The 24,877-nt window shown below is 54.9% G+C and overlaps 1 protein-coding gene across 1 annotated transcript; it reads right to left on the bottom strand.

The window, feature by feature from the left end:
- Positions 1-11,251: 11,251 nt before the first annotated feature.
- LOC101949056 (sialic acid-binding Ig-like lectin 11) lies at positions 11,252-22,137 on the bottom strand. Its single transcript, XM_065573868.1, has 10 exons — positions 21,717-22,137; positions 21,257-21,577; positions 19,700-19,753; positions 17,614-17,877; positions 17,276-17,341; positions 16,881-17,147; positions 16,054-16,359; positions 15,707-15,800; positions 15,329-15,452; positions 11,252-14,306 (listed from the first exon to the last, which is right to left on the bottom strand). The coding sequence occupies exons 1-10, from the start codon at positions 22,090-22,092 to the stop codon at positions 14,115-14,117; spliced, it is 2,064 nt and encodes a 687-aa protein (XP_065429940.1). The 5' UTR covers positions 22,093-22,137; the 3' UTR covers positions 11,252-14,114.
- Between the last annotated feature and the right edge of the window lie 2,740 nt (positions 22,138-24,877).

Here is a 24,877-nt window from a genome sequence, read left to right as displayed (position 1 = left end):
GAGGATAGCTAATGTGACCCCAATTTTAAAAAAAAGGCTCCAGAGGTAATCCCTGCAGTTAGAGTCCACTAAGACTAACTTCAGTGCCCAGCAAATGGTTGAAATTATAGTAAAGAAGGGAATTATCAGATGCATAGATGAACATGATTTGTTGGGGAAGAGTCAACATGCTTTTTGTAAAGGGAAATCATCCCTCACCAATCTACTAGAATTTTTGGAAGGAATCAACAAGCATATAGAATGATGGGGTCTAAATTAGCTGTGACCACTCAAGAAAGAGATCTGGGATATCTGTGGATAGTTCTCTGAAAACATCCACTTGATGTGCTGGGGCCGTCAAAAAAGCGAACGGAATGTTGGGAATCATTAAGAAAGGGATAGATAATAAGACCGAAAATATGATATTGCCTCTATATAAATCCGTGGTGCACCCACGTCTTGGATACTGCGTGCAGATCTGGTGGCCCTATCTCAAATTGGAATTGGAAAAGGTTCAGAAAAGGGCAACAAAAATGATTAGGGGTGTGGAACGGCTTCCATATGGGGAGAGATTAATAAGACTGGGACTTTTCAGCTTGGAAAAGAGACGACTAAGGGGGGATATGATAGAGGTCTATACAATCCTGACTGGTGTGGAGAAAGTAAATAAGGAAGTGTTATTTACATAACACAAGAACTAGGTGTTACCCAATGAAATGAATAGGCAGCAGGTTTAAAACAAACAAAGGGAACTATTTCTTCACACAACGCACAGTCAACCTTTGCCAGAGGATGTTTCGAAGGCCAAAACTATAACAGGGTTCAAAAAGAACTGGATACATTTGTGGAGGATAGGTCCATGAATGGCTATGAGCCAGGATGGACAGGGATGGTGTCCTTAGCTTCTGTTTGTCAGAAGCCGGGAATGAGCGACAGGGGATGGGTCACTTGATGATTACCTGTTCTGTTCATTCTCGCTGGGGCACCTGGCATTGGCCACTGTCGGAAGACAGGATACTGATCTAGATCAGGGGTCTCAAACTCAAATGACCACGAGGGCTGCATGAGGACTAGTGCATTGGCCCGAGGGCTGCATCACTGACACCCACCCCTTGCTGCTCCCAGCCCCGCCCCCACTCCACCCCTTCCATGAGGCCCTGCCTCTTCCCACCCCTTCCCTGCCCCCATTCCAACCCCTTGATTTTAGGGGTAGGCTTTTCTGGAAACCCCTTTTGTTGAATTGTCTGAGTGATTCAACCCATGGGGGTGGCAGGCAGAGGTAGAATATTGTGAGAAAGGGGGTTTCCCTAATTTTGATTTTGTTTTTTCATCTGGGAAAATGTGACAAAAGAAAATGAAGCTAGAGCGTATGAGTGAGCCAAGGTGGGTGAGGTCTTCTCTTTCATTGGACCAACTTCTGCTGGGGAGGGAGACAAGCTTTTGAGCTGCTGTTTGAAGCAGCTCCACGGGGTGTTCCCTCGCTTGTGTTTCCTTGCAAGAGAAGGGCTGCCAGGGGTTTGTTTGCTGACCCCGCTTCCTGGCTTTCTCTCAGCCTGTTGCTTTTGGTTTCCATCAGAGGCAGATGAAAATGCAGGCTCCAAACTGGCTCTTGGGAATGTCACAAACTCCCTATAAATCAGATGGGGCTATCTGAGCAAGTTAAGATTCTCCATTGCTTGCACCTTGCAAACGCAGGCCTTGTGTACACTAGAGATTTGTTGACAAAAATATTATTGACAACCAAAAAGCATTATAATAACATCGGTGGTGCATGTTCACACTACACGTCATGTGCTGACAGAGCGCATCCACACTTGGGGCTTTAGCATCAACAGTGAGAGCAGTGCACTGTGGGTAGCTATCCCCAGGTCTAGGTTGGATATTAGGAAACGCTATTTCACTAGGAGGGTGGTGACGCACTGGAATGGGTTCCCTAGGGAGGTGCTGGAATCTCCATCCTTAGAGGTTTTTAAGGCCCAGCTTGACAAAGCCCTGGCTGGGATGGTTTAGCCCAGGGGTCTCAAACTCAAATGACCAGGAGGGCCACATGAGGACTAGTGCATTGGCCAGAGGGCCGCATCACTGACACCCATCCCTTGCTGCCCCCAGCCCCGCCCCCACTGCACCCCTTCCATGAGGCCCCGCCCCTGCCCCAACTCTTCCTGCCCCTTCCCTGCCCCCATTCTAACCCCTTCCCCGAAGTCCTCACCCCAACTCTGCCCCCTCCCTGCCCCCAAGGGGTGAAGGAGGGGTGTGATGGGGGCTCAGGGCAGGGAGTTGAGGTGCAGGAGGTGTGCAGGGTATGGCAGGGGGCTCAGGGCAGGGAATTGGGGTATGGGGTGCAGGAGGGGTGAGGAGTGCAGCAGGGGGTTGGGGTGCAGGTTGTGGCAGGGAGCTCAGGGCAGGGAGTTGGGGTGCGGGAGGGTGTGGGATGTGGCAGGGGGCTCCAGACAGGGGTTGGGGTGCAGGCTCCAGCCCGGCACCGCTTACCTAGAGCGGCTCCGGGGTGGCAGCACCATGCACCGTGGCCAGGGCAGGCTCCCTGCCTGCCTGCCCTGGCCCTGCTCAACTGTGCTCCACTCCAGGAAGCAGCTGGAGTCCCCAGGGGGGGAACGGTGCCATGTGCTGCTCTTGCTTCTCCAGGTACCTCCCCCAAAGCTCCCATTGGCCGCGGTTCCCCGTTCCCGGCCAATGGGAGCTGCGGGGGGCAGTGCCTGGAAGCGAGAGCATGGAGCCCTCTACTCCCCACCCTCGCCCCGCCCGGGGCTTGAGGGACATAGTTCCAGCTGCTTCGGGGAGCGGTGCGGGGCTCGCGGCACCACGGGGTAGGCGGGGGGGCGTGGGGAGCTTGGCGGGCCGCATGAAAGAAACCCGCGGGCCATGTGTTTGAGACCCCTGATCTAGATGGACCTTTGGTCTGACCCAGTATGGCCCTTCTTATGGAGAAATGTGGGTTCGGTGGAACTACCATTAAGTGGATACATAACTGGGTTAACAACCGTAAACAATGAGTAACTGTTAATGGACAATGTGGGATTGGAGGGAGGTCTCAAGTGGTCCCATGTTGTTATCAATGATGGGGATGTAGGACTAGGGAGCGGACTGATCAAATCTGCAGAAGACACAAAGATGTGAGGAGTTGCCAACACTTTGGAGGATGGAGCTAAAATTCACAGGGATCTCAACAAATTGGAGAACTGGGCTGTAGACGACACAATGAAATTCATGAAGGACAAATGGAAGGTGCTCCTCTGAGGGAAGAAAAACCAAATGCACAAATAAAGGATGGGGAAGAACTGGTTTGGCAGCAGCACTGCTGGGAAGGATCTGGGTGGATCACAACCTCAATATGAAGTGCATGCGTCTGACCAAGTGGGTATTCACTGACCAAAGCTTATGCTCCAATACATCTGTTAGTCTATAAAGTGCCACAGGACTCTGTCATTTTTTACAGATCCAGACTAACACGGCCACCCCTCTGATACTTAACCTCAATATGAGTCAGCAATGCGATGCTGGTGCAAAAAAACCAAATGCATTAACAGAGGCAGAGCATGCAAGTCAGCCCTCTCTTGGGGCAGGGATCAGTAACTAGCATCAGCTGTTCTGCTCTGTTCTCTAGAGGGTCTTGGGTGCCTGGCGGTCATCACAGAGAAAACAAAGTCATAACCATCAGGGCAACAAACAGATCATCTACTGGTCATATAAATAGTACAGGCAGCTTCCTCGTGTTTCCCAGGCCCATGGGTCTCATTCAGAGGGGCAGGGAGGGGGCGGGATACCAGGCTAGATTGGCCCATGATGGGACTTATCCAGAGGGGTAGGGAGAGGGCAGGGTATCAGGCTAGATGGGCCTGTTGGCCTCACCCGGGATGGCAGTTCCCCCAGCTGAGGTCTCATTCTCCATTTCCTCAGTCCTGTGAGATTCCAATTCCTTGTCGGCTCTTCGATGGCTGAGGAATGTCCTGATCTACATGCCGGACTTGGGCACCGTGGATTCCCTGGCCCCCGGCCTGTCCTTCCTTCTGCTTCCACGACAGCAGCAGGGTGTCCTGGGGAGAAAGATTCTGGGGTATGTATGTGGCTGGCAATCTGGATAGATAGATAGATAGATAGATGGATAGATAGATAGGTGGGAGGATGGGAGGATGGGATGGGAGGTGAGTAGGTAGCTGGGTGGGTGAGTAGGTAGCTGGGCCGGTTGGTAGGTGGATAGATGGGTGGGTAGGTAATTAGTTGGGTAAGTGGGTATATAGGAGGTAGGTGTGACGGGTTGGATCACAGAAACCCCCTTGGAAACTGCCAACTGATGTGCCAAGACTACTTCTGCCCCTGCTTTCCCTGCCAGCCTGGGACTCCAGCACCCTGTCTTCTTCAGCCAGACACACCCGTCTGCTCCAACTCAGACCCAGGGTCTGAACCATGTCCCCTAACAGCTGCAGACTTCACTGAAAGCAGCTCACAGAAGTGTTCCTGTCTATAACACTCAGATGCCCAACTCCCAATGGGGTCGAAACCCTAAATAAATCTGTTTTACCCTGTTTTAAATTGTTCGCCCTCTATAACACTGATAGAGAGGTATACACAGCTGTTTGCCCCCCTCCCCCATATTAATACATACTCTGGGTTAATTAATAAGTAAAAAGTGATTTTATTAAATACAGAAAGTAGGATTTAAGTGGTTCCAAGTAGTAACAGACAGAACAAAGTGAATTACCAAGCAAAATAAAATAAAACATGCAAATCTAAACCTAATACAGTAATAAAACTGAATACAGATACTATCTCATCCTCAGAAATGTTCCAATAAGCTTCTATCACAGATTGGAGGCCTTCCTAGTCTGGCACAATCCTATCCCCTGGTACAGCCCTTGTTCCAGCTCAGGTGGTAACTAGGGGATTTCTAATGATGGCCGCCCTCTTTTCTCTGTTCTACCCACTTATATATCTTTTGCATAAGGCAGGAATCCTTTGTCCCTCTCTGCCCCTCCCTCCCCCACTGGAAAAGCACCAGGTTAAAGATGGATTCCAGTTCAGGTGACATGATCACATGTCACTGCAAGACTTCATTGCCCACTTGCCAACACACACATATACAGGAAGACTAACAGGTAAACACAGCTATCTGCAGACAATGCTCCTGGTTAATGGGAGCCATCAAGATTCCAAACCACCATTAACGGCCCACACTTTGCATAATTACAATAGGCCCTCACAGTTATATTTCATATTTCTAGTTGCAGATACAAGAGTGATACATTTATACAAATAGGATGATCACACTCAGTAGATTATAAGCTTTGTAATGATACCTTACAAGAGACGTTTTGCATGAAGCATATTCCAGTTACATTATATTCAAACTCATTAGCATATTTTCATAAAATCATATAGAGTGCAACATCACACCTATTATATCAATATCCTCATTTAGTACGAGGCACTCTACTTCACCCACCTTATTATTTAGACTTCTAGTACTGGTATATAAGCGTTTGATAAACTTGTCATTTTTTGGCTGTCCCCTATTGCATGATGTAATTGAATGGGACTTTTTTTTCATTTGACTGTTTCTCATCAGATCCTTCCTGTATTTCATCATTTTCCATCCTCTCCTCCTTATTAGGACATAGGGACTCTCCATTTATAGATCCTCCCCTAAGGGATGTCTCTGTCCAAACCACATGCTCCTCTGCACCTGTTGGCTTTCCCCCAGCCCTTAGTTTAAAACTGTTCTACGACCTTTTTAATTTTAAGCACCAGCAATCTGGTTCCATTTTGGTTAGGTGGAGCCCATCCTTTCTGTATCGGCTCCCCGTCTCCCAAAAGCTTCCCCAGTTCCTAATAAATCTAAACCCCTCCTCTCTACACCATCACCTCATCCACGCATTGAGACCCTGCAGTTCTGCCTGTCCAACTGGCCCTGCATGTGGAACTGGGAGCATTTCAGAGAATGCTCCCATGGAGGTCATGGACTTCAATCTCTTACCTAGCAGCCTAAATTTGGCCTTCAGGACCTCTCTCCTATCCTTCCCCATGTCGTTGGTACCTACATGTACCACGACCACCAGCTTCTCCCTAGCACTACACATAAGCCTATCTAGATGTCTCAAGAGATCCGCAACATTCACCACAGGCAGGCAGGTCACCGCATGGTTCTCCCGATCATCGCAAACCCAGCTATCTGTGTTTCTAATATTTGAATCACCCATTACTAATACCGGTCTCTTCCTAATAACTGGAGTTCCCTCCCCTGGAAAAGTATTTTCAGTGTGAGAGGATACCTAGGGTGACCAGATGTCCTGATTTTATAGGGACAGTCCTGATTTTTGGGTCTTTTTCTTATATAGGGTCCTATTACCCCTCACCCCCATCCTGATTTTTCACATTTTCTGTCTGGTCATCCTAAGGATACCACGACATCATCTGGGAGGAGGGTCCCAACTATGGGATCGTTTCCCTCTGCTCCAGTTGGATGTTCTCCTCCCCTGAGGCTTTTATCCTCCTCAACAGCACAGAGGCTGTCAGACCGGGGGTGGGACCATTCTACTGTGTCTCATCTATGTATCTCTCTGTGTCCCTCAGCTCAGCCACTCTGGTCTCCAAAGTCCATACATGGTCTCTGAGGGCCAGGAGCTCCTTGCACCGAATGCCCATAGGGCAGGTAATCAGACATGCTGCATTGGGTGCAATAAACTGGGTAGTTCCCACTCTGTTGCTGGATTTCTGCCTGCATTGTCTTTTTACTCCTGAAGCTTGTTCCCTTGTTGGTGCTTTGTTTTTATCAAGCGGTGTCTTGACCTTTAAGTGCAAAGAATGTTAGGTGTATCTAGGCCCTGCTCACACTCCCCCTGTAAACTCCCTCGCCAGACTCCCCGGTTAGCCGCTCCTGTTTGCTAGCTCCTCTGGTCGCTTAGGAGCGGGTTTTTTAAAGCCCTGCTCTGCCTGAGTAGCCCCGCCCCCTTGCGAAGGGTTGATTGGATGCCTGGTTGAACTGCTTCTTGCCGCTGTCAAGTTGCCCCGTGTACGGCTTCATAAGCCACGGCGTTAAGGGGTAGGCGGGGTCTCCCAGGATCACAATGGGCATTTCCACTTCCCCTCCAGTGATCTTCTGGTCCGGGACGAAAGTCCCTTCTTGCAGCTTCTTAAGCAGGCCAGTGTTCCGAAAGATGCATGTGTCATACACCTTCCCGGGCCAACCTGCGTTAATGTCTGTGAAACGCCCACAGTGATGTACAAGCGCCTGGAGAACTATAGAGAAATACCCCTTGCGATTAATGTACTCAGTGGCTAGGTGGTCTGGTGCCAGAATTGGAATGTGCCTGCCATTGATCGCCCCTCTGCAGTTAGGGAAGCCCATTTGTGCAAAGCCATCTACAATGTCACGCACGTTGCCCAGAGTCACGATCTTTCGGAGCAGGGTGTGATTAATGGCCCTGCACACTTCCCTCAACACGAGTCCAACGGTCGACTTTCCCACTCCGAACTGGTTAGCGACCGATCGGTAGCAGTCTGGAGTAGCCACCTTCCACAGTGTGATCATCACGTGCTTCTCCAAGGGCAGGGCAGCTCTCATTCTCGTGTCCTTGCTCCTCGAGCTCATCACACAGTCCCATGAATGTGGCTTTCCTCATGCGAAAGTTCTGCAGCCACTGCTCATCATCCCAGACATGCATGACGATGTGATCCCACCTCTCAGTGCTTGTTTCCCAAGCCCAAGAGCAGCGTTCCACTGTGGTCAGCACCTCCGTGAATGCCACAAACAATCTCATGTCGTAGCTACTACGTGTGGCGAGATCAATGTCGCACTCCTCTTGCCTTTGTAGTTTAAGGAATGACTCCACTGCCACTCGTGACGTGTTGGTCAGAGCGAGCAGCATACTGGTCAACAGTTCGGGATCCATTCCTGCAGCCCAAAGAGGCAGGGCTGGGCGTGCAGGACACAAACCGTTGAAAGATGGCGCCAAATGCGGACAGAAGCACAGAGATTGGTGGGTTGTGAAGCAATGCATCATGGGGCATCGGGACAGGATCCAGGATGCCACGTGACCCCATCTGCCTTTCCACAAGTCTTAGGGGCAGAAGAGAAAGAGGTGTTCTGTGGGATAACTGCCCAGAGTGCACTGCTCTGAATCCCGCTGCAAGTGCTGCAAGTGTGAACACGGTATTGTGCAGGCAGCTGTCAGTGTGAACACACAACAGCAATTTCCCTTCAGTGCTCTCCGAGCGGTGCTGTAACTGCTGGCACTTTGCCAGTGTAGACGTGCCCTTAGAAAACCAGCTCATCTTGGTTTAGCAATTGCTAGTGACGAAAAATCCACCATGGCCCTTGGTAAGTTGGCCCAGTGGTTAAAAATGTCTACCTCCTTTCCAGTCTGAATCTGTCGAGCTTCAACTTCCAGCCGCTGGATGGTGTTAGACCTTCCTCTGCTCGACTGAAGAGCCCGTTCTCATATATTTGTTCCCCCCGTGGGTTCTTATAGACCGGGATCAAGTCACCCCTGAACCTGCTCTTTGTTAAGCTAAACAGCTGGAGCTCCCAGAGTCTCTCACTCTGAGGCAGGTTTTCTGTTTCATCGTTCTCCTGCCTCCCCTCTGAGCCCTCCCCGATGGGTCAACGTCCTTCTGGAACTGCAGGCACCAGAACTGGACACAGGATCCCAGCAGTGGTCGCACCAGATCCAGAGGGAAAATCACCTCCGCGCTCTGACTCCAGAGCCCACTGTTGATACACCCAGGACGGCCGCAGCTGTTTTGGCCGCAGCATCGCACCGGGAGCTCATGTTCAGCTACTTATCCAGCATCACCCCCGAATTGTGGTCAGAGTCCCTGCTGCCCATGAGAGCGTCCCCCATCCTGTGAGTCCGGCTGACACCTTGTGTTCCTAGGTGAACATGTTGACATTTAGCCCTATTAAAACACACACTGTTTGCTTGTGCCCAGTTTACCAAGCGACCTGGAGTGCTCTGTAGCAGTAACCTGGCCTCGTCATTATTTGCCACTCCCTGCATCTGTGTGTCATCTGCAAACTGGATCAGGGTTGATTTTATGTTGTCTTCCAGGTCGTTAAAAAAGGTGTTAATGAGCGTCGGGCCAAGAACAGTTCCCTGTGGGATCCCTCTGGAAACGCGCGTTTGCTACTGATTCCCCGGTGTCAATTACCTCTGGAGATCTAGCAGTTAGCCAGTTTTGAATCTGGGTCACAGTAATTTCGTATCCTTCTAGTTTTTGAATCAAAATGTTGTGCGGAGCCAAGTGAAACTCCTTATGGATGGCGATGGATATTACATCATCACTGTTGCCTTTAGCAACAATGTGAAAATCAAAGGCCCTGTGTGTGAGTGTTATTTGTACTGCAATAGTGCTTTTGAAACCCTGGCTGAGCTCAGGGCCCCGTCGTGCCGGGCACTGCACAGATACAGACAGAGACAGGCCCTGTGCCAAATAAGACTGGGGCCCCGGTGTGCTGGTGTGAAGAAGTTGGGGATTTTCACAGTGGTTTACATGAATGCTGTGTGTGTGCCTCAGTTTCCCTGTGTGCTGTGTGTGAAATGAGGTGGTGGAAGAGGGTTCGCTGTTGCAGAGGACAGGTGTGACCTTGCCTAACAGCTGGGACCCCGGACAACGGCCTGGAGATGGGGGACCCTAGTAACTGGTGACCAGGAGCCCCTCCCATCTGGGAAGGCAGCCAGTTCCGGGCAGTGGAGGAAGTGGGCTGAGCAGAGAGGACCCAGTGACCTGTTTACCTGGGATGGAGGACAAAGGACATAAAGGAAAAGGGAGGAGCTGTTGGGACCGGTGATATCGGATGCTCAGCTGGAAGGAGGGGGCTTCTGGGCTGGGGGGAGAGCAGTCAGAGCCCACCTGGATGCAGAAGAGACCCAGATCTCCCGTGCTGAGGGTTGCTAGGCCCAAGGGTCCTGAGAACTGCCTGGGCTGGGTTCAGACATTCAATAAACCTCCTGTGTTACGCTGGCGGAGAGTCACTGCAGGGTAGAGATTGGGGGGATTGCTCCCTCTGGGCGTGGAGGCCCTGGGGCTCCAGGGTGAGGGGCCCACGGCAGAGACAGGCCAGCTCTGAGGTGCGATCGAAGGAGGCAGTGGGGCTAGAGGGCCTAACCCCGGAGACAGAGTGCAACCGTCCCGGGGAGGGGTGTGTGTGTGTCATGCCAAAGGAGGGTCACTCCCAGGGGCTGTACAGAGCCCAGTGAGAATGTGTCCTGGGAGTCCGTGAGAGCTGGGGGCTGCCCAGACACAGCAAGAGACAGGCCTTGCCCCAGCTGGGATCAGGGCTGTCAGGGTTTCCTCCCCACTGTGAACTGTGGGGTACAGATGTGGGGACCCGCATGAAATATCCCCTAAGCTAATTTCTACCAGCTTGGGTTAAAAACTTCCCCAAGGCACAAATCCTTCCTTGTCCCTGGACGGTATCGCTGCCACCACCAAGGGAGTTAGACAAAGATTCAGGAAAAGGACCACTTGGATTTCCTGTTCCCCCAAAATATCCCCCCAATCCCCTTCACCCCCTTTCCTGGGGAGGCTTGAGAATAATATACCAACCAAATAGGTAAACAAGGTGAGCACAGACCAGACCCTTGGGTTTTTGGACACTAAAAATCAATCAGGTTCTTAAAAGCAGAACTTTATTATAAAGAAAAAAGTAAAAGAAGCACCTCTGTAAAATCAGGATGGAAGGGAATTTTACAGGGTAATAAGATTGAAAACACAGAGGATTCCCCTGCAGGCAAAACTGCAAAGTTACAAAAAACAGGAATAAACCTCCCTCTTAGCATGAGGAAAATTCACAAGCTACAATAAAAGATAATCTAACACATTTCCTTGCTCTACTTACAATTTTTGTAACCTTAGATGCTTATTTCAGGTAGGATTTTAGGAGAGGTTTTTTCCTGCCCTGGCCACTCTCCTTCCCGAGGGAGCACACACAAAGAGCACAAACAAAACCTCCCCCTCCCCCCCCACATTTGAAAGTATCTTCCTTCCCCATTGGTCCTTCTGGTCAGGTGCCAACCAGGTTATTTGAGCTTCTTAACCCCTTAGAGGTAAAGGAGGGATTTTATGCTCCTCTTAGCTGTATGTTTATGATAAGGGCCCTATTGTGCCAGGTGCTGCTCAGACACAGCGAGAGACAGGCCTCGCCCCAGCTGGAATTGGGGCCGTGTTATGCCCGGCCCTGCCCAGAAACCAGCTGCAATCAGGGCCTTCCAGGGGAAAGGCAGACGTGAAAACTGATTCTTTACTGGGCACAAATAAGTCAGAGTTGTTAGTGGCCCTTTGTTTAAAAAGTAGCAGTGACAAAAAATGACACATGAAAATCTATTTCAAGTAACAGCTTGTGAACAGGGAATTTTACAGTCGGATGTTTTTCGCTTTGGAGTGAACATGTTACCTTCAATAGAACATTGTTATTACGAAGTTATAATCACGGGGCACTGCTTGACCTAGGCAGAGACCAGGGCCCCGTTGTGCCAGGCGCTGCCCAGACACAGCGAGAGACACTCCCTGCCCCTAAGAGTTTATAAAATAAACAACCCAGGGGACCAGGAGTATCCTAACTGAGACTGAACAGATGCAGCAACTTGGCCAAGCTCACCTACAGTGTTCTTAGTGGAGCAAGGATTAGAACGCAGGAAGCCTGAATACCAGACCAGCCCCTTAGCCACAAACCCATCTCTTTAGTCCTACTAGAGTGATGAGATGTCCTGATTTTGGGGACTTTTTCTTGTACAGTAACTCCTCACTTAACGTTGTAGTTCTGTTCCTGACAAATGCAACTTTAAGTGAAACGATGTTAAGCGAATCCAATTTTCACATACAATTTAATGTAAATGGGGGGGGTTAGTTTCCAAGGAAATGTTTTGGGGGCAGACAAAAGGCATTATATACTGTACTGTGGTGGGGAGGTGCCCCTGGCTTACCCCACACAGGCACAACCCGCTGCAGGCAATGAGGCAAGCAAGGATGCTAGGAAGCACCTTGTGCAGCAGCAGCTTCCCCCCAGAAGAACAGGTGCTGACTTTGCCGGGAGATGCTCCAGGCCTGCCTCTTCCCGTCCCCACTCCACTCCAGGCCCGTCTCTTCCCGTCCCCACTCCACCTCCTCCCCAGAGCATGCCACGTCCCCGCTCCTCCCAGCACTTCCCTGCCGCCAAACAGCTGTTTGGCAGCACGTAAGACTTTCGGAGAGGGAGGGGGAGGAACGGAGACACGGCGCTTCCCCGCTCCTCCCCCTCCCATCAGTGGCGGATTTAGAGTTAGTGGGGCCCTGTGCTCAGTTTCATTTTTGGGCCCCCCCATGGGGGGAGCATTCTCTCTTATCTCCCCCCCACATTTTTCATTCTTTTTTCCTCATTCTCCTCCTGGGGCTCAGGGTGGGATGAGGGTCTGGGAGGAAGTTAGGGTGCAGGAGGGCGCTCAGGGTGGGGGTGCAGGAGGAGGCTCAGGGTTGGATGCGGGGTCTGGGAGGGAGTGAGGGTGCGGGAGGGGGGATCAGGGTGTGAGCACGGGCCGGAGGACTCAGGAGGAGCAGGGGCAGCCGCGCAGCCAGCAGCCGGAGAGAAGCGGTGCTTTCCCCTTCAAAGCGCCGCTTCTCTCCAGTTGGCTTTGAAGGGGAAGTGCTGGGAGGGAGGGAGGAAGGGAGGGAGGGGGAGGGAGGCGGAGAAGAGGAACTTGTGCAATGCTCCCTTGTAAAGTCCCTTGTAAAATCAGCCAAACCACGTTAGAAAGGAGCATTGCACAACTTTAAAGGAGCATGTTCCCTAATGGAGCAGCGACGCAACTTCGAAACGTTAAGCGGGAGGACGTTAAGTGAGGAGTTGCTGTATAGGCAGTGATGAACTGCCAAAAACTTAACAACTGGTTCCCTCCTCACCCCACGATGGTGTCGTGGCCCGCCCCCATCTCCCGGGACTCCTGCCCCATATAACCCCCCATGTTCCTTGACGCCCCCCTGGGACTCCTGCCCCATCCACCCCCCTTCCCTGTCCCCTGACTGCCGCCAGCTGCCCCATCCAACCTCTCCTCTCATTCCTGATGGTCCCCCGGGACCCCTGCCCCATCCAACCACCCCTTCTCCCTGTCCCCTTACTGCCCCCGGAACTCCTGCCCCTGACTGCCCGCCGCTGCCCTATCCAAGCCCCTCTCCTTTCTGACTGCCCCCCGGGACCCCTGCCCCTGACTGCTTCCCACCGCCCCATCCAATCCCTGCTCCTTCCTGACTGCTCCCCTAGGACCCCTGCCCCCATTCAACCCTCCATTGCCTGTCCTCTGACCGCCCCGACCCCTATCCACCCCCCCACCTCCCTGAACTCCCCTGCCCTCTATCCAACACCCCCTCCCTGCTCCCTTACCGAGCTGGCTGGAGGTGGCTGGTGGCACACCAGCCGCACTGCTCGGCTGGAGCTGGGCCGCGTGGCGCCTGGAGCCGGGCCACGCTTGCTTCTCAGCCCTCCCAGGCTTCCCGCATGAAGAGCTGATTCGCGGGAAGCGGGGGGGGGAGGAGAAGCGAGGCGGAGCATTCAGGGGAGGAGGTGGAGCGGAGGTGAGCTGGGGCCGGAGGTGGGCGGGGAGCTGCCGGAGCTTTACCGGTTGTTAAATTTAAAAGCCCTTTTAGAACCAGTTGTCCGGCGTGTCAACTGGTTCCCGCGAACTGGTGCGTACCGGCTTCAGCTCACCGCTGTGTATAGGCTCCTATTACCCCCCATCCCCTGTCCCGATTTTTCACATTTACTGTCTGGTCACCCTAGCTCCTGCCAGCAGCTGCCACTGAGCGTGAAAATCCTGTCCATCTGTGAAGCGAGTGGGTGAGGGCTCAGGCAGGGTAGAAGAGAAATGCTCTAAGGCTGAGGGGTGAGAGGCTCTTTCCCCGGGGGCAGTGGGGTTTGGGAAGGGGCAGGCTTTCGGACCCGACTGCAGAGGACTCTGGGATACCTGCCCATGATGCAGCGCTCCAGCATCTCCAAGGCCTAGTTGACTCCGCCCTGAGTCTGGGGCCAAGCAGGGATTTGCACCCAGGTTTCCAGCTCTGGGTTGACCCCTTGCCCCCTTTCCCCTTGACTGTGACCCCCCTCGCACTGGACAGGCCAGAGATGCCAAGCCTGGGCCCATGGCGCGAGGGGGCTATTTCTGCCGGACCTCAGAATATTCCGTGGCTGGGGCCTCCAGAGGCTCCGCCCCTTTGCGCTGCAGCTTGGAGAAGTCGATGGTGGCGTAGTGCAGCTCCTCCGGCTCCCCGGGGCCTAGTGGGGTCTGGGCTGTGGCAGCCCTGTCCTGGATGCCTTCGGTCCGGCGGGCGGCTGGAGTCTTGTGATCCTGAGTGAGAAGCAAGGCAGAGACACCAGGCAGAGACTTGCATCCACCCTGCTGATCTGATTGCATGGGTTGTCCCAGGCCTCGTTTCCCCCACCCTCCGTGCAAATGCATTTCCGGCATCGGGCGTGCACTAGCAAGAGACGGGGGATTGGGTGTGTTTCACACTCGCTGCACACGTGAGCCAATCCCACGCCAGCACCAGCTCGGTTAACGCATTCACTGCCTCAGCTGCACAGGCCACGCATTAGCAAGATGCATGGGGGTGTGCGCATTTCATGCACCACGCATGCAGGATTTTGTCTCATGCATCTCATCACAGAACATGTTCAGAAAATGTATTGACTGGATTTCATGCTCCGAGCATGCATGAACTGATCTCATGCATCTTGGGGCAGCACCAGGTAAGTTAGTGCATTCTCTGCATTGCCTGTACTGGCCATGCATTAGCAAGACACATGGGGTTGTGTGCATTTTATGCACTGTGCATGCACGATTTGATCCCTAGAATGTCGTGGTTGCACAGCCCCTGCTGATGCTTTCATTGCATTTTCTGAAGGGTGCAACAGACACAGAGCACCCGACATGCACTGTCTGATGACAAGCACCTGATACCATAGCAGGCAGCAGCAGAAATGCATTTCTTGTCCAGTTGGTGCATCCAGGAGATGCCTGAGGTTAGCAGCATTCCAGCCCCAATCTAGTCCCATGCACATTGTGAATGCATGTGAATGCATTTGCTGCATGTCCTCCCCTCTGAGCAAGACCCGAGGGATGAGGTGCATTTTCTGCATGCAGGAGCCGATCCCATGCAGTTCGGGGAGCCCAGGCTGGTGGCAGGGGTGCATTTCTTGCACCGGGCATGCATGGGAGGGTTGGGTGCCCTGGTGAAAACCTGGCTTATATTCATGCATTCATTAAGGGGGTGGGAAAGCGGGGGGAGGGAGGAGGAGAAATGGAGGGGGGCAGAGACAGGGTGGGAAGGGCATGTGGGCTTGGTCCCCCGCTTCCCCCCAGGTACATACCATGGGCATGGTGGGGATGTTACTGTAGATCAGACTGGCGTCGTCGGCCGTGTGCTCGGCCTGGCTCCCGTTAGCCATCTCCCCAGCCTCAGCACTGGGGGGCGCCGGCTCCCGGCCCCGCAGCCTGTGGGGAGACGGATCAGGATGGACTCATGAGACTGGGGCGGGAGGGCGGGTGTAGACTAGCCCCGTGGGAGGGAGGAAGGTGGCACACCAGTATGAGAGGCTAGATCGCAGGGGACTGGGATAGGCCAGGGAGAGGGGTTGGGGGGGATCTCACTGGGGGGGGAGGGCTGGGATACCCAGGGGAGAGGGCAGGGATCTCAGCAGGATCTCGGGGGGGCAGGTGCAGGTCAGGGCGGGAGGCATCAGACTCACTTGATCACACAGAGCCCGAGAAGGAAGAAGCCGACGGCGATCCCCAGCCCACAGGCCACCCCGATGCCCAGCAGCTTGCCAGGCTCCTCCGCACCTGTGAAAACACACAGCACAGGGCACGGCTGGCCTGGGAGAGAACCCAGGAGTCCTGGCTCCCAGCCCCCTGCTCTTATCACTAGACCCCACTCTGCTCCCAGGTCTGTGGATAGTATCTAGGAGTCCTGGTTCCCAACTCCCCTGCTTCCAGCTCCCAGACCCCACTCTTCTTCCAGGGCTGGGGAGAGAACCCAGGAGTCCTGGCTCCCTCCCTGAGCTGGGGACAGAACCCAGGAGTCTGAGTGTCTCACCTCTCCGTGGGGGGCTGAAGTCAAAGTGCAGGGCGGCGTAGGTCCCATGGGGGTTGGAGCCGAGGCAGAAGATCTGGGAGCCACTGTCCCCGTTCCCCGTCCAGCTCAGGGTGCTGACGGCCTCGTCCCCCTGGGCCCAGGAGCTGACCTGCAGGGCCCCCCGCGAGCCGTTCTCAGCCACGGGCTCCCCGTCCACCTGCCACTGGAGCCGGGGTGGGGGGTGAGAGCGCAGGGAGCAACGGCAGCTGACGCTGTGCCCCTGGCGCTGGCAAGACGAGTTCAGCCCAGTCCCCGGCTGGGGGCTGTCTGGGGAGAGCAGGAGACACAGTGACAATAGTCAGAGAGAGAAACCCAGTGGCAGGGAGTCCCACAGGTTAACCCCACTCACATCCAGTGGCAGGAGTTCCGTGGGTTAATCCTACTAATACCCAGGGGCAGGGAGTCCCATAGATTAACCTGCTAATATCCAATGTCAGGGACTCCTGTGGGTTCTTCTGCCCTGGGACATCTCTTCTGTCGTCCCCTGGGCACTGATCTGGCCCCATCCTCAGCCAGCTGCACTTCACACCAACTCACCTGCTTTTCCACCCTCAGTCTGGGCGCTCACGGCCCTTGTAGACGGCCCAGGAGTCCGTTCAAGCCTCAGCTGCCCCCCTTAGGGCTGCCCTCGAAGCAGCTAATTAACTATGGCACAGGAGGGGGTTACACTGTCTCTGTTTAAAGGGGCCAGGCACCCTGTGACACCTGCTAGTATTCAGTAGCAAGGAGTCCCATGGATTAACACTGCTACTCTCCTGTGTCAGCGCCTCGGGGTTAACCGCACTCACACTCGACGAGCAGCTGGAATGTCCCCAGGGCACAGCTCTCCTTTCTCTGGGCCCAGCACCCGTACAGCCCCCCGTCCTCGGCCGTCACGTTGGGCAGCTCCATCCGCAGCTGATTCTCCCCCATGGGGCGGGCGCCCTCGACGGCTCGGCCCCCCCTCACCCAGCCCAGCACAGTGGGGGGGCTGCTGGCGACGGAGCAGAGGAACCGCAGAGAGTCGCCCTCCTGGGCCGTGATCTGTGACCCGTTCCCCACCGGGGTGCCGGGATCTGGGAATAGAAATAACACAGAGCTACTTGTAGCCTGAGCCAACCAGTCCCTGCCTGGAGGCCGGATCAGGGCCGGCCCCCCTAGAGGGGAAAGGCCCCGTGCCCCACTCCCCACCCCCTAGCGATACCTTGGAATAGCTGGGGGTCGCTCCTGTTAGCTCTGGAGATGGTGATTTGCAGAGTCCTCACTGGAGCTGAAATACCCACAGCAACGTATTAGATTAGAGAGAGCCCCACACAGAACCCTGATCCACACCCCAGCACCCTCCAATAACCCCCCGCCCCTCCCCGCAGCCCTCCCCGCAGCCCAGCACCCCCCATGGGTCCCCTGCCCGTCTCCAGCGTCCCCTACTGAACCCCAGCCCACCCCCTGCAGCACAGCACCCCCTACTGACCACCTCCCCCTGCAGCCTAGTACCCTCCACTAAGGCCCCTTTGTGCAGCACAGCGCCCCCTAGTGCCTTACACTGCACGTGCACACGCAGGGCCTGGCTGGCCGACCCATAGGAATTCTTCGCACAGCACCGATACTCCCCAGCATCCCCTCTGCTGAGTTTCGGCAGCTCCAGGCGCCCGGCCCCTCCCTGGCCAGGGCTGAGGGACTCATTCCCCTTGGCCCAGCTCAGGGTGGCCTCGGGTCTGCTCACAGCCTCACAGCCCAGGCTCAGGGAGTCGCCCTCCTGGGTCTCCAGAGACACGACGTCGCCCTCAGCTCCTGACACTTCCAGCACTGAAAGACATAAGCAGGCAGGTTAGGCCCCCTCCAGAGATCCTCCACCAAGGCGCCACGATGCAGCCACCTCTGGGGTGGAGTGTGGAAGCTGGTTATAGATGTAAGCAGAGTCAGGATAAGCTCCTCCCTGACATCTGGTGGTGAATTATGGTGAGGGTGGAAAATAACTTCAGGGGCTGATCTTGTTTGCATAGGCACACCCACCCGCCTAGCCTGGGACAACAGCAACTGAAAGTGGTTACTTTGGCTGGTGTGGGATCCCCAGTTTCTCTGCTATTGGGGCAGGAAGAATAAAGTGTTGTTACCTTGATTCTGTGAATCAAGGCCAGTGGAACTGTTGTATGACAGAGGGACTCACCAGTAACTAAGTAGCACTCGCTAGACAAGGGGCATGGGTTACAAAACCCAATCAATTGAGAGAGGTTGGGGATAGATATGTGTAGCTGGTGGCCTGGGACCCTTTTGAGGGCTTGGAACACCAATTTATTTCTCTGTCTTCACTGTTGAATAGCAGAGCTAAGTTTGCTTCTGTTAGGAGTCTAGCTAGCAGTTGCTGAACTGAATTCACTTTGGGCCAATGGTATACCAGCACTGTGGTTCTCCTCCTACAAGCTGAAAGCGCAAAGAGCTAAAATTGCTGAGCTGAGATTACTGAGTGCTGTGTTAACCACTGGGGGAGCCTGAAGATATATTGCTAAGAAGCTGGCAGAGCGGAGCAGTTTGTGGGATGGTTGGAGCAGTCCATGGAACAGTGAGCGGAGCGGTGCAGAGCGGAGCTGAGCTATTTGCGGGGGCAGCTGGAGCAGTTCATGGGATGGCTGGTGGAGTGGAGTGGCTGGCAGAGCTGAGCAGTTTGTGGGACGGTTGGAGCGGCCCATGGAACGGGGAGCAGAGTGGAGCAGTTTGCGGGGATGGCTGGAGGAGCAGAGTGGCACGGCACGGGTAGAGCTGGTAGAGCAGAGCCATTCGTGGTAAAGGCTGCAGCAGAACTCCACGGAGAGATGGGGCAGTCGGCCTCGGACCACGTAAGGTGCCCTTTAACATCCCATGTGCCCCCCCCATTTCCACGCAGGCCGGGGTGTGTGTGTGTAAAACTCTGCAAATAAACTTTTGAACTCTGGGGCGACACTGACCAGGGACAGAGACTTTGGGGCTGTTGGACTTTGGGGTGATTGGACTTAAGACCCTGAGGGGAAAAGGACACTGCCAAACTTACTTGGAGGAGGGTCTTTTGCTCATGGTTTGTGTTATAAATCCTGTTTGTGGTGTTTCCCCAACATAATGCCGCATTGTTTCCCTCCTTTATTAAAAGGCTTTTGCTACACTCAGACTCCGTGCTTGCGAGAGGGGAAGTATTGCCTCCTAGAGGCACCCAGGGGGTGGTATGTAATTGTCCCAGGTCACTGGGTGGGGGCTCGAGCCGGTTTTGCATTGCGTTATTGAAACGGAACCCCTAGATACTGAACCCGGCCCTTGTTGCTGCCAACTCAGAGGGGCAGAAGGATTACATACAGGGACCCCTCACCTGGTGTGGAGACATAGCCAGCTCTGGGGTGGGCGCACAATCTTGGTGCCTTTCCATGGCAGCAGGTCTCCGTTCACAGATCGGTCCCTAACCCATCTCCTCCCTGCTGCCCAGCGCCCCCTAGTGCTGCCCGCAGGCTGGAGACAGAGAGAACTGGGTCTGCTCCCCGCACCACCTCCCTACAGTCCTGTGGCTGCCTCGGGCTCTCCCCTCCAGGCACGGAGCAGCCTGGCCTGGCAGAGCGTGACTAGGAGGCGCTCGCTGATTCCCGGGGCTCGCAGCGCGGCCTCTCACCAGGGTGTCCGTTCCTGGTCAGGGTCCAGGTGATGTTGGGGGGTCTGGGCGAGTCTGTAACACAAACCAGACAGGGGGGATCAGGGGGGCTGGACAGCACCGGGGGGTCGCTAGTGATCACTGAGCCTAGACATGGACCCTCGCTGTGAGCTCAGCTGGGGGACGGGAAAGTCTCTGAAGTGACACAAGACCCGTGAGCGGGGAAGGGAAGCGACAGACCCGACTGAGCCCCACCCAAGAGGTGCCCAACGGAACCCAGGGGCCGGGTTAGGGCTGCGCCAGGAAACCAGAACCGTAGGAAATGGAAACCCAAGGGACCAAAACCAGTTGGTCTAAATTCGGACTAATTGGCAGAGGCACTAACGAGGGCCCGGGCTGCTCAGGCCTGGGTACTGGAGCGAGCGTCACCATCTTGTACTACTGTCTGCCGGGCACCCGGGCGTTTAGTGTCCTGCTCCCCAAACGTCTCCTCCCCAGGGCGGGACAGAGCCAGGGGTCTAAATAACCCCACCCCCGCCCCAGACCCGGCCACCACCAGGGACATCAGACACCCCCGTCATGGGTCCTTTGCCTCCCCCCTCGGTTCATCTCTCCCCAGCCCTCTGCTTTCACCCTCTGGCTTAGCTGGCCAGGCCTGGATATTTTGAAGCCTGGCTGCGACCAGAGGGTGTCTGAAATCAACATGCGGAACAGCTGGAGGCTGATAGTGGCTGGCCAGGCCTGGCAGGGTCCATCCACGCTGCCCTCAAAGCCCCGCGGCACCGAGCCTCAGAGCCTGGGTCCGTTGGGTCGGGCTCGCGGGGCTTGGGCTGCGGGTCTTTCATTGCAGCTCGGACGTTTCCTCCGAGGAAGTGTAGACGTTCAGGGTCAGGCTGGGGCCTGGGCTCAGACATGGTGGGGGGACTGGGGGTGGGTTCCTTCTAAATCTCCCTCCGGCTGAGGGGAACAAGGGCCGTCTTTACACTGATGCCTGATTTGATCCTTCATGTTGGCGGCCGCTGATTTCCCCTCTGCCCTGGATCTGCAGCGCGAGGGTCACAGGCCATTTAATGGGGGTTTCCCTGGGGCAGGGCGGGCCGAGGTCTCTGGGCACCGAGCACGGAGCATGTTTAGTGCCGGACAGTGACTGGGTCCCATTAACACTCTGCTCCATATAGAGCATCCACCGATCCTGGCAGAAAGGGGAGGGGTGGAGGAGACATGGTGGGACAGCCTGGGGGGATCTCAGGGGGAACTGGGGTGGCTGGTGTGAGGGGAAATCCCAACAAGGGGGGTTGGAATGGGGGGATGGATCACAGCACAGGAGGATTCTGGGGGGCAGGTCGGGGGTAGAGAGGGGAGCCATAACCAAGGTGGGCAGGAAGGGATGAAGATCCCAAGGGAGAAGGGGCTGCACGGTTTGGAGGGAAGGGGCCTGAAGTAGAATTGGCTGAGGGTGCATGGTGGGAGGTGGGGATCCCAGCACAGGGCTAGAGGGCAGGGCTCGGAAGCCAAGGGGTGGGATCCCAGCATAGGGAGTTTAGGCCGACATGGAGGAGTTGCCGGGGGGACACTCACAGCCAATGTGGAGCTGGACGGTTCTGTGGGTGGAAGGTCCCTGTGCTGAGCTGTAGGAGACGATGCAGACAAGCTCTTTGCCATTGTCTTCCAGGCCGGGTGTGAAGCTGAGCTCCGAGCTATGGGCCCAGGTTCCGTTTGCCAGCGGGGCTGAGACGTTCCGGGCTGTGTCGCTGAACGGCCCCGTCCAGGTGACTCGGGGAGGGGACCCGGAGCAGCGCCCAGGGGCTGTGCAGGTCACATTCACCGGCTCCTGGGCCAGCAGTGTTCCTCGCACCCTCTGCGCCGGCGAGATCTGGATCTCTGGCTCCTCCGTCAGCTCTGAGACATGGGGAGAGGGGAGAGAATCACTCGGGGACATGGGGCCTTTCCCCTCTAGGAGCGTGGCCTCGATCCGGCCCGAGGGCAGGGACTGGCTGACTCAGGGGGGTTGATAAGCGGTGACTGTGGCTGCTCTTACCTGGCACGGAGATCGTGAGCTTAAAGTCAGTGCCATCAGTACTGTAGTGGTAATTGTATTTCAATCTTCCTTTCTCGACTCGAAGGAAATATCTCCCCTCATCCGTCCGTCGGGCATCGCTGATTTGCAGGGAGCAGTCGCCGGGCGCCGGATTCTCCGCCAGCTGGAACCGGCCCTGGGTCTCCTGCGATACCCCCCGGTTGGGGTCACTGCTGGCCACGGGCGGATTCTGGTCCACATCGGCCGGATCCTTGTACCAGTATCTGTAGAGCCGGGCCCGGGGATTGTAGGTGTCGTAGGAGGCTGGGTACATGAAGGTGCAGGGGATGAGAACACAGAGACCTTCCTGCACCGATACTGACTGCGTCACCGTCATGGTAAATCCGGGCAGCTGGGACAGGGACTCTGCAGGGGACAGACAGGGATTGAAGTGGGACCCATATAGAGCAGAGACCAACCCTGAGCTCCCCCCACAGCTCTGCCCCTGCCCATCACTCCCGACCTGCAGCCCCCTGTGAGCACAGCCCTGGGTCCTCAACCAAATCACACTCCATTTAGTTTCCATTCCTCCCTACATTGAGCCCCCTGTCACTCAGCGCCCCCTAGCACCACACTGGGGCACTGGGCTCCCCTCCCCCTCTGGCCAGTCTTCCCTCCAAGTTCTGGGACAGACCTGGCCCCACTTAGCGCAGGTTCTGCCCTTCCCCCTGCACTGGGGCTGCAGGTGCCGCTTACTTACCCCTCCAGAGCAGGGCGAGGATCAGGACCCTCAGCGTGGCAGGACCCCCTGCTCTCCACATGGGGCCCTGAGGCGGGAGCTCCCTTTCCCCGGCATCATGCTGTGGCAAAAGGGCTCTGCCCATGGCTGGGGCGTCCGGCTGGGACAGACCTAGAGACAGACGGGGGGTGAGCAGTGTGAGAGCAGAGGCTGTTTGCGGGGACAGATCTGCCTTGGGGACCATCAGTACTGCTGGGCTCTGCAGGGGGCTGATCTGGGGCTGCTGGCAGTTCAGTGACCCCCCGAAATCACCAGACGGTCCTGAGAGATCGTGGGCTAAAAAAATCCCTAAATTGGTGAAAAAAAAACCTGAGATTTTCTCCAACAGTCATGAGATTGGCCAGAAAATCCCGAGCTGATGACAGAAGATGGTGGGAAGGCAGCATGCTCCGTGTCTGCTTTGCTTCAGTCTTCTCACAAAAAAACAACATGTGAGCAGGCGACCAGCTCTGGAGAGATTACTAAGACTGGGACTGTTCAGCTTGGAAAAGAGACGACTAAGGGGGGGATATGATTGAGGTCTAGAAAATCATGACCGGTGTGGAGAAAGTAAATAATGAAGTGTTATTTACTCCTTCTCATAACACAAGAACTAGGAGTCCCCAAATTAAATTAACAGGCAGCAGGTTTAAAACAAACAAAAGGAAATATTTCTTCACACAACGCACAGTCAACCTGTGGAACTCTTTGCCAGAGGATGTTTTGAAGGCCAAAATAATAACATGGTTCAAAAAAGAACTGGATAAATTCATGGAGGATAGGTTATTACCTAGCAGCTCTGTGTTCTTGGGGAACCAGGGCGCAGTACCCAGCCCATCTGACTCACGAAAGACCCCCCCCCCCCCACGTCCGCTTGAACCAAACCTGCATCAGAAGAAAGACTTACAAAAAGCAATGAAAAGGTCGTGGGAGACACACCTAAACCCCTGGGATAAGGATGACAGAATTAAGGAAAATCCCCTAGCCTCAATTTGCAAGATGGGACAAGGAGGTATCTCCATTAGCACACAGAATGGAGAACAGAGATTCCAAGGCAAGAACCGCACTGAACTCTGGGACCAGAAAAGCAGGGAAGCAATACATCATGGGGGATCTCTGCTCCAGATGTTAATGAACCCACACCCGCACACACCCAGCTCAGCAGTTATCTGACCAATTCTAGTAATAAATCCTTTATTGGTCTCCAAAATAGTGAATTTCATTGTGAATTCCCTCCAAGGAACACCGCCCAAAGCCAGGAATGATCAGCTCCCATGTCTAGCCTGAATAAAACAACTTTGGTATTCTCGCGTGTTTACACACAAACAAATCTAGTGTTCTCCCTTGGACCATGGTTGTTTCTCTACAAAAACCCTGACCCACGCTCAAATAAGTGTTCTGATGCCTGGATCAAAATCTGCATCCGTTCCACTGGGACTTCATCTTCTCCTGACTGACCATGGTGGGGGCTCTGCCTGTCTCCAGCACTCCAGACCCTCAGCTACCACCACCACCTGGGACCCCCAATCAATTCCAACTTCACGGAGCGGTGAGAACCCAGTTCTCTCTCTGTCTTTCTCTCGGTATAGCCTTCTGACCCTGACTTGCGTGATCAGTTAGTTTTGTAAACCTGACTTCTATAATCAAACTTGTTAGATTTAATATTATAACTGTTTTGTTTGTTTGGCTCCCCTATGGTTATTACTTGGCAATAAATAACTTTCATGGTTAAGGTGGTTACTTCTCTCTCCCACACCCCCGTGGATGTTTCTTGGTTTCCTCATTCGCTCCGGCAGCTCCCCGTGGCCCCGCCGCGCCCCCCTGCTCCAGCTCACCTCCGCCTCCTCCACGAGCACTCCGCCGCGTCCTGCTTCTCCCCCGTCCCTCCCAGCACTTGTGCCACAAAACAGCTGATTGGTGGGGCAGGGAGGGAGGGGGGAGGAGGGAGAACACGGTGCCCTGGGGGAAGAGGCGGGGCCGGGGTGGGACTTTGGGGATGGGGTTGGAATGGGGGCGGGGCCAGGGGCGGGGATGGGGTGGATTCAGGGCGGGGCCAGGGGTCGGGAAACGGGCGGGGGGTGCAGGCACCCACCGGCGCTGAGAAAGTTGGCGCCTATGCCTAAGCTAAAAGATCCCTGCAGCAAAAGTCTGGTGGGGTTTGCTCATCAAGTGGGTTACGACCAGAACAACTGTAACGTGACAGTGGGGATAGGGACGTGCTGAACCTGGGGCATAGGAGGGTGGCAGCCTGGAAGTGCTGCTCGACCCAGCCTGCTGAGTCCAGGGACATATAAGGGGTCAGCTTGGGAGTCCTGATTAACCCGGTACTCTCAGACACGCGCTGTTAATGTGTGTGTGTTTGTGTTCGTCTGATTCTGGGGCTGGAAGAACCCAGCCCCGGGGA

Source organism: Chrysemys picta, chromosome 20, assembly GCF_011386835.1.
Source record: "Chrysemys picta bellii isolate R12L10 chromosome 20, ASM1138683v2, whole genome shotgun sequence".
Lineage (NCBI taxonomy): Eukaryota > Metazoa > Chordata > Testudines > Emydidae > Chrysemys > Chrysemys picta.
The sequence above is the reverse complement of the archived record's forward strand: the minus strand, read 5'-3'. Positions and strand labels throughout refer to the sequence as shown.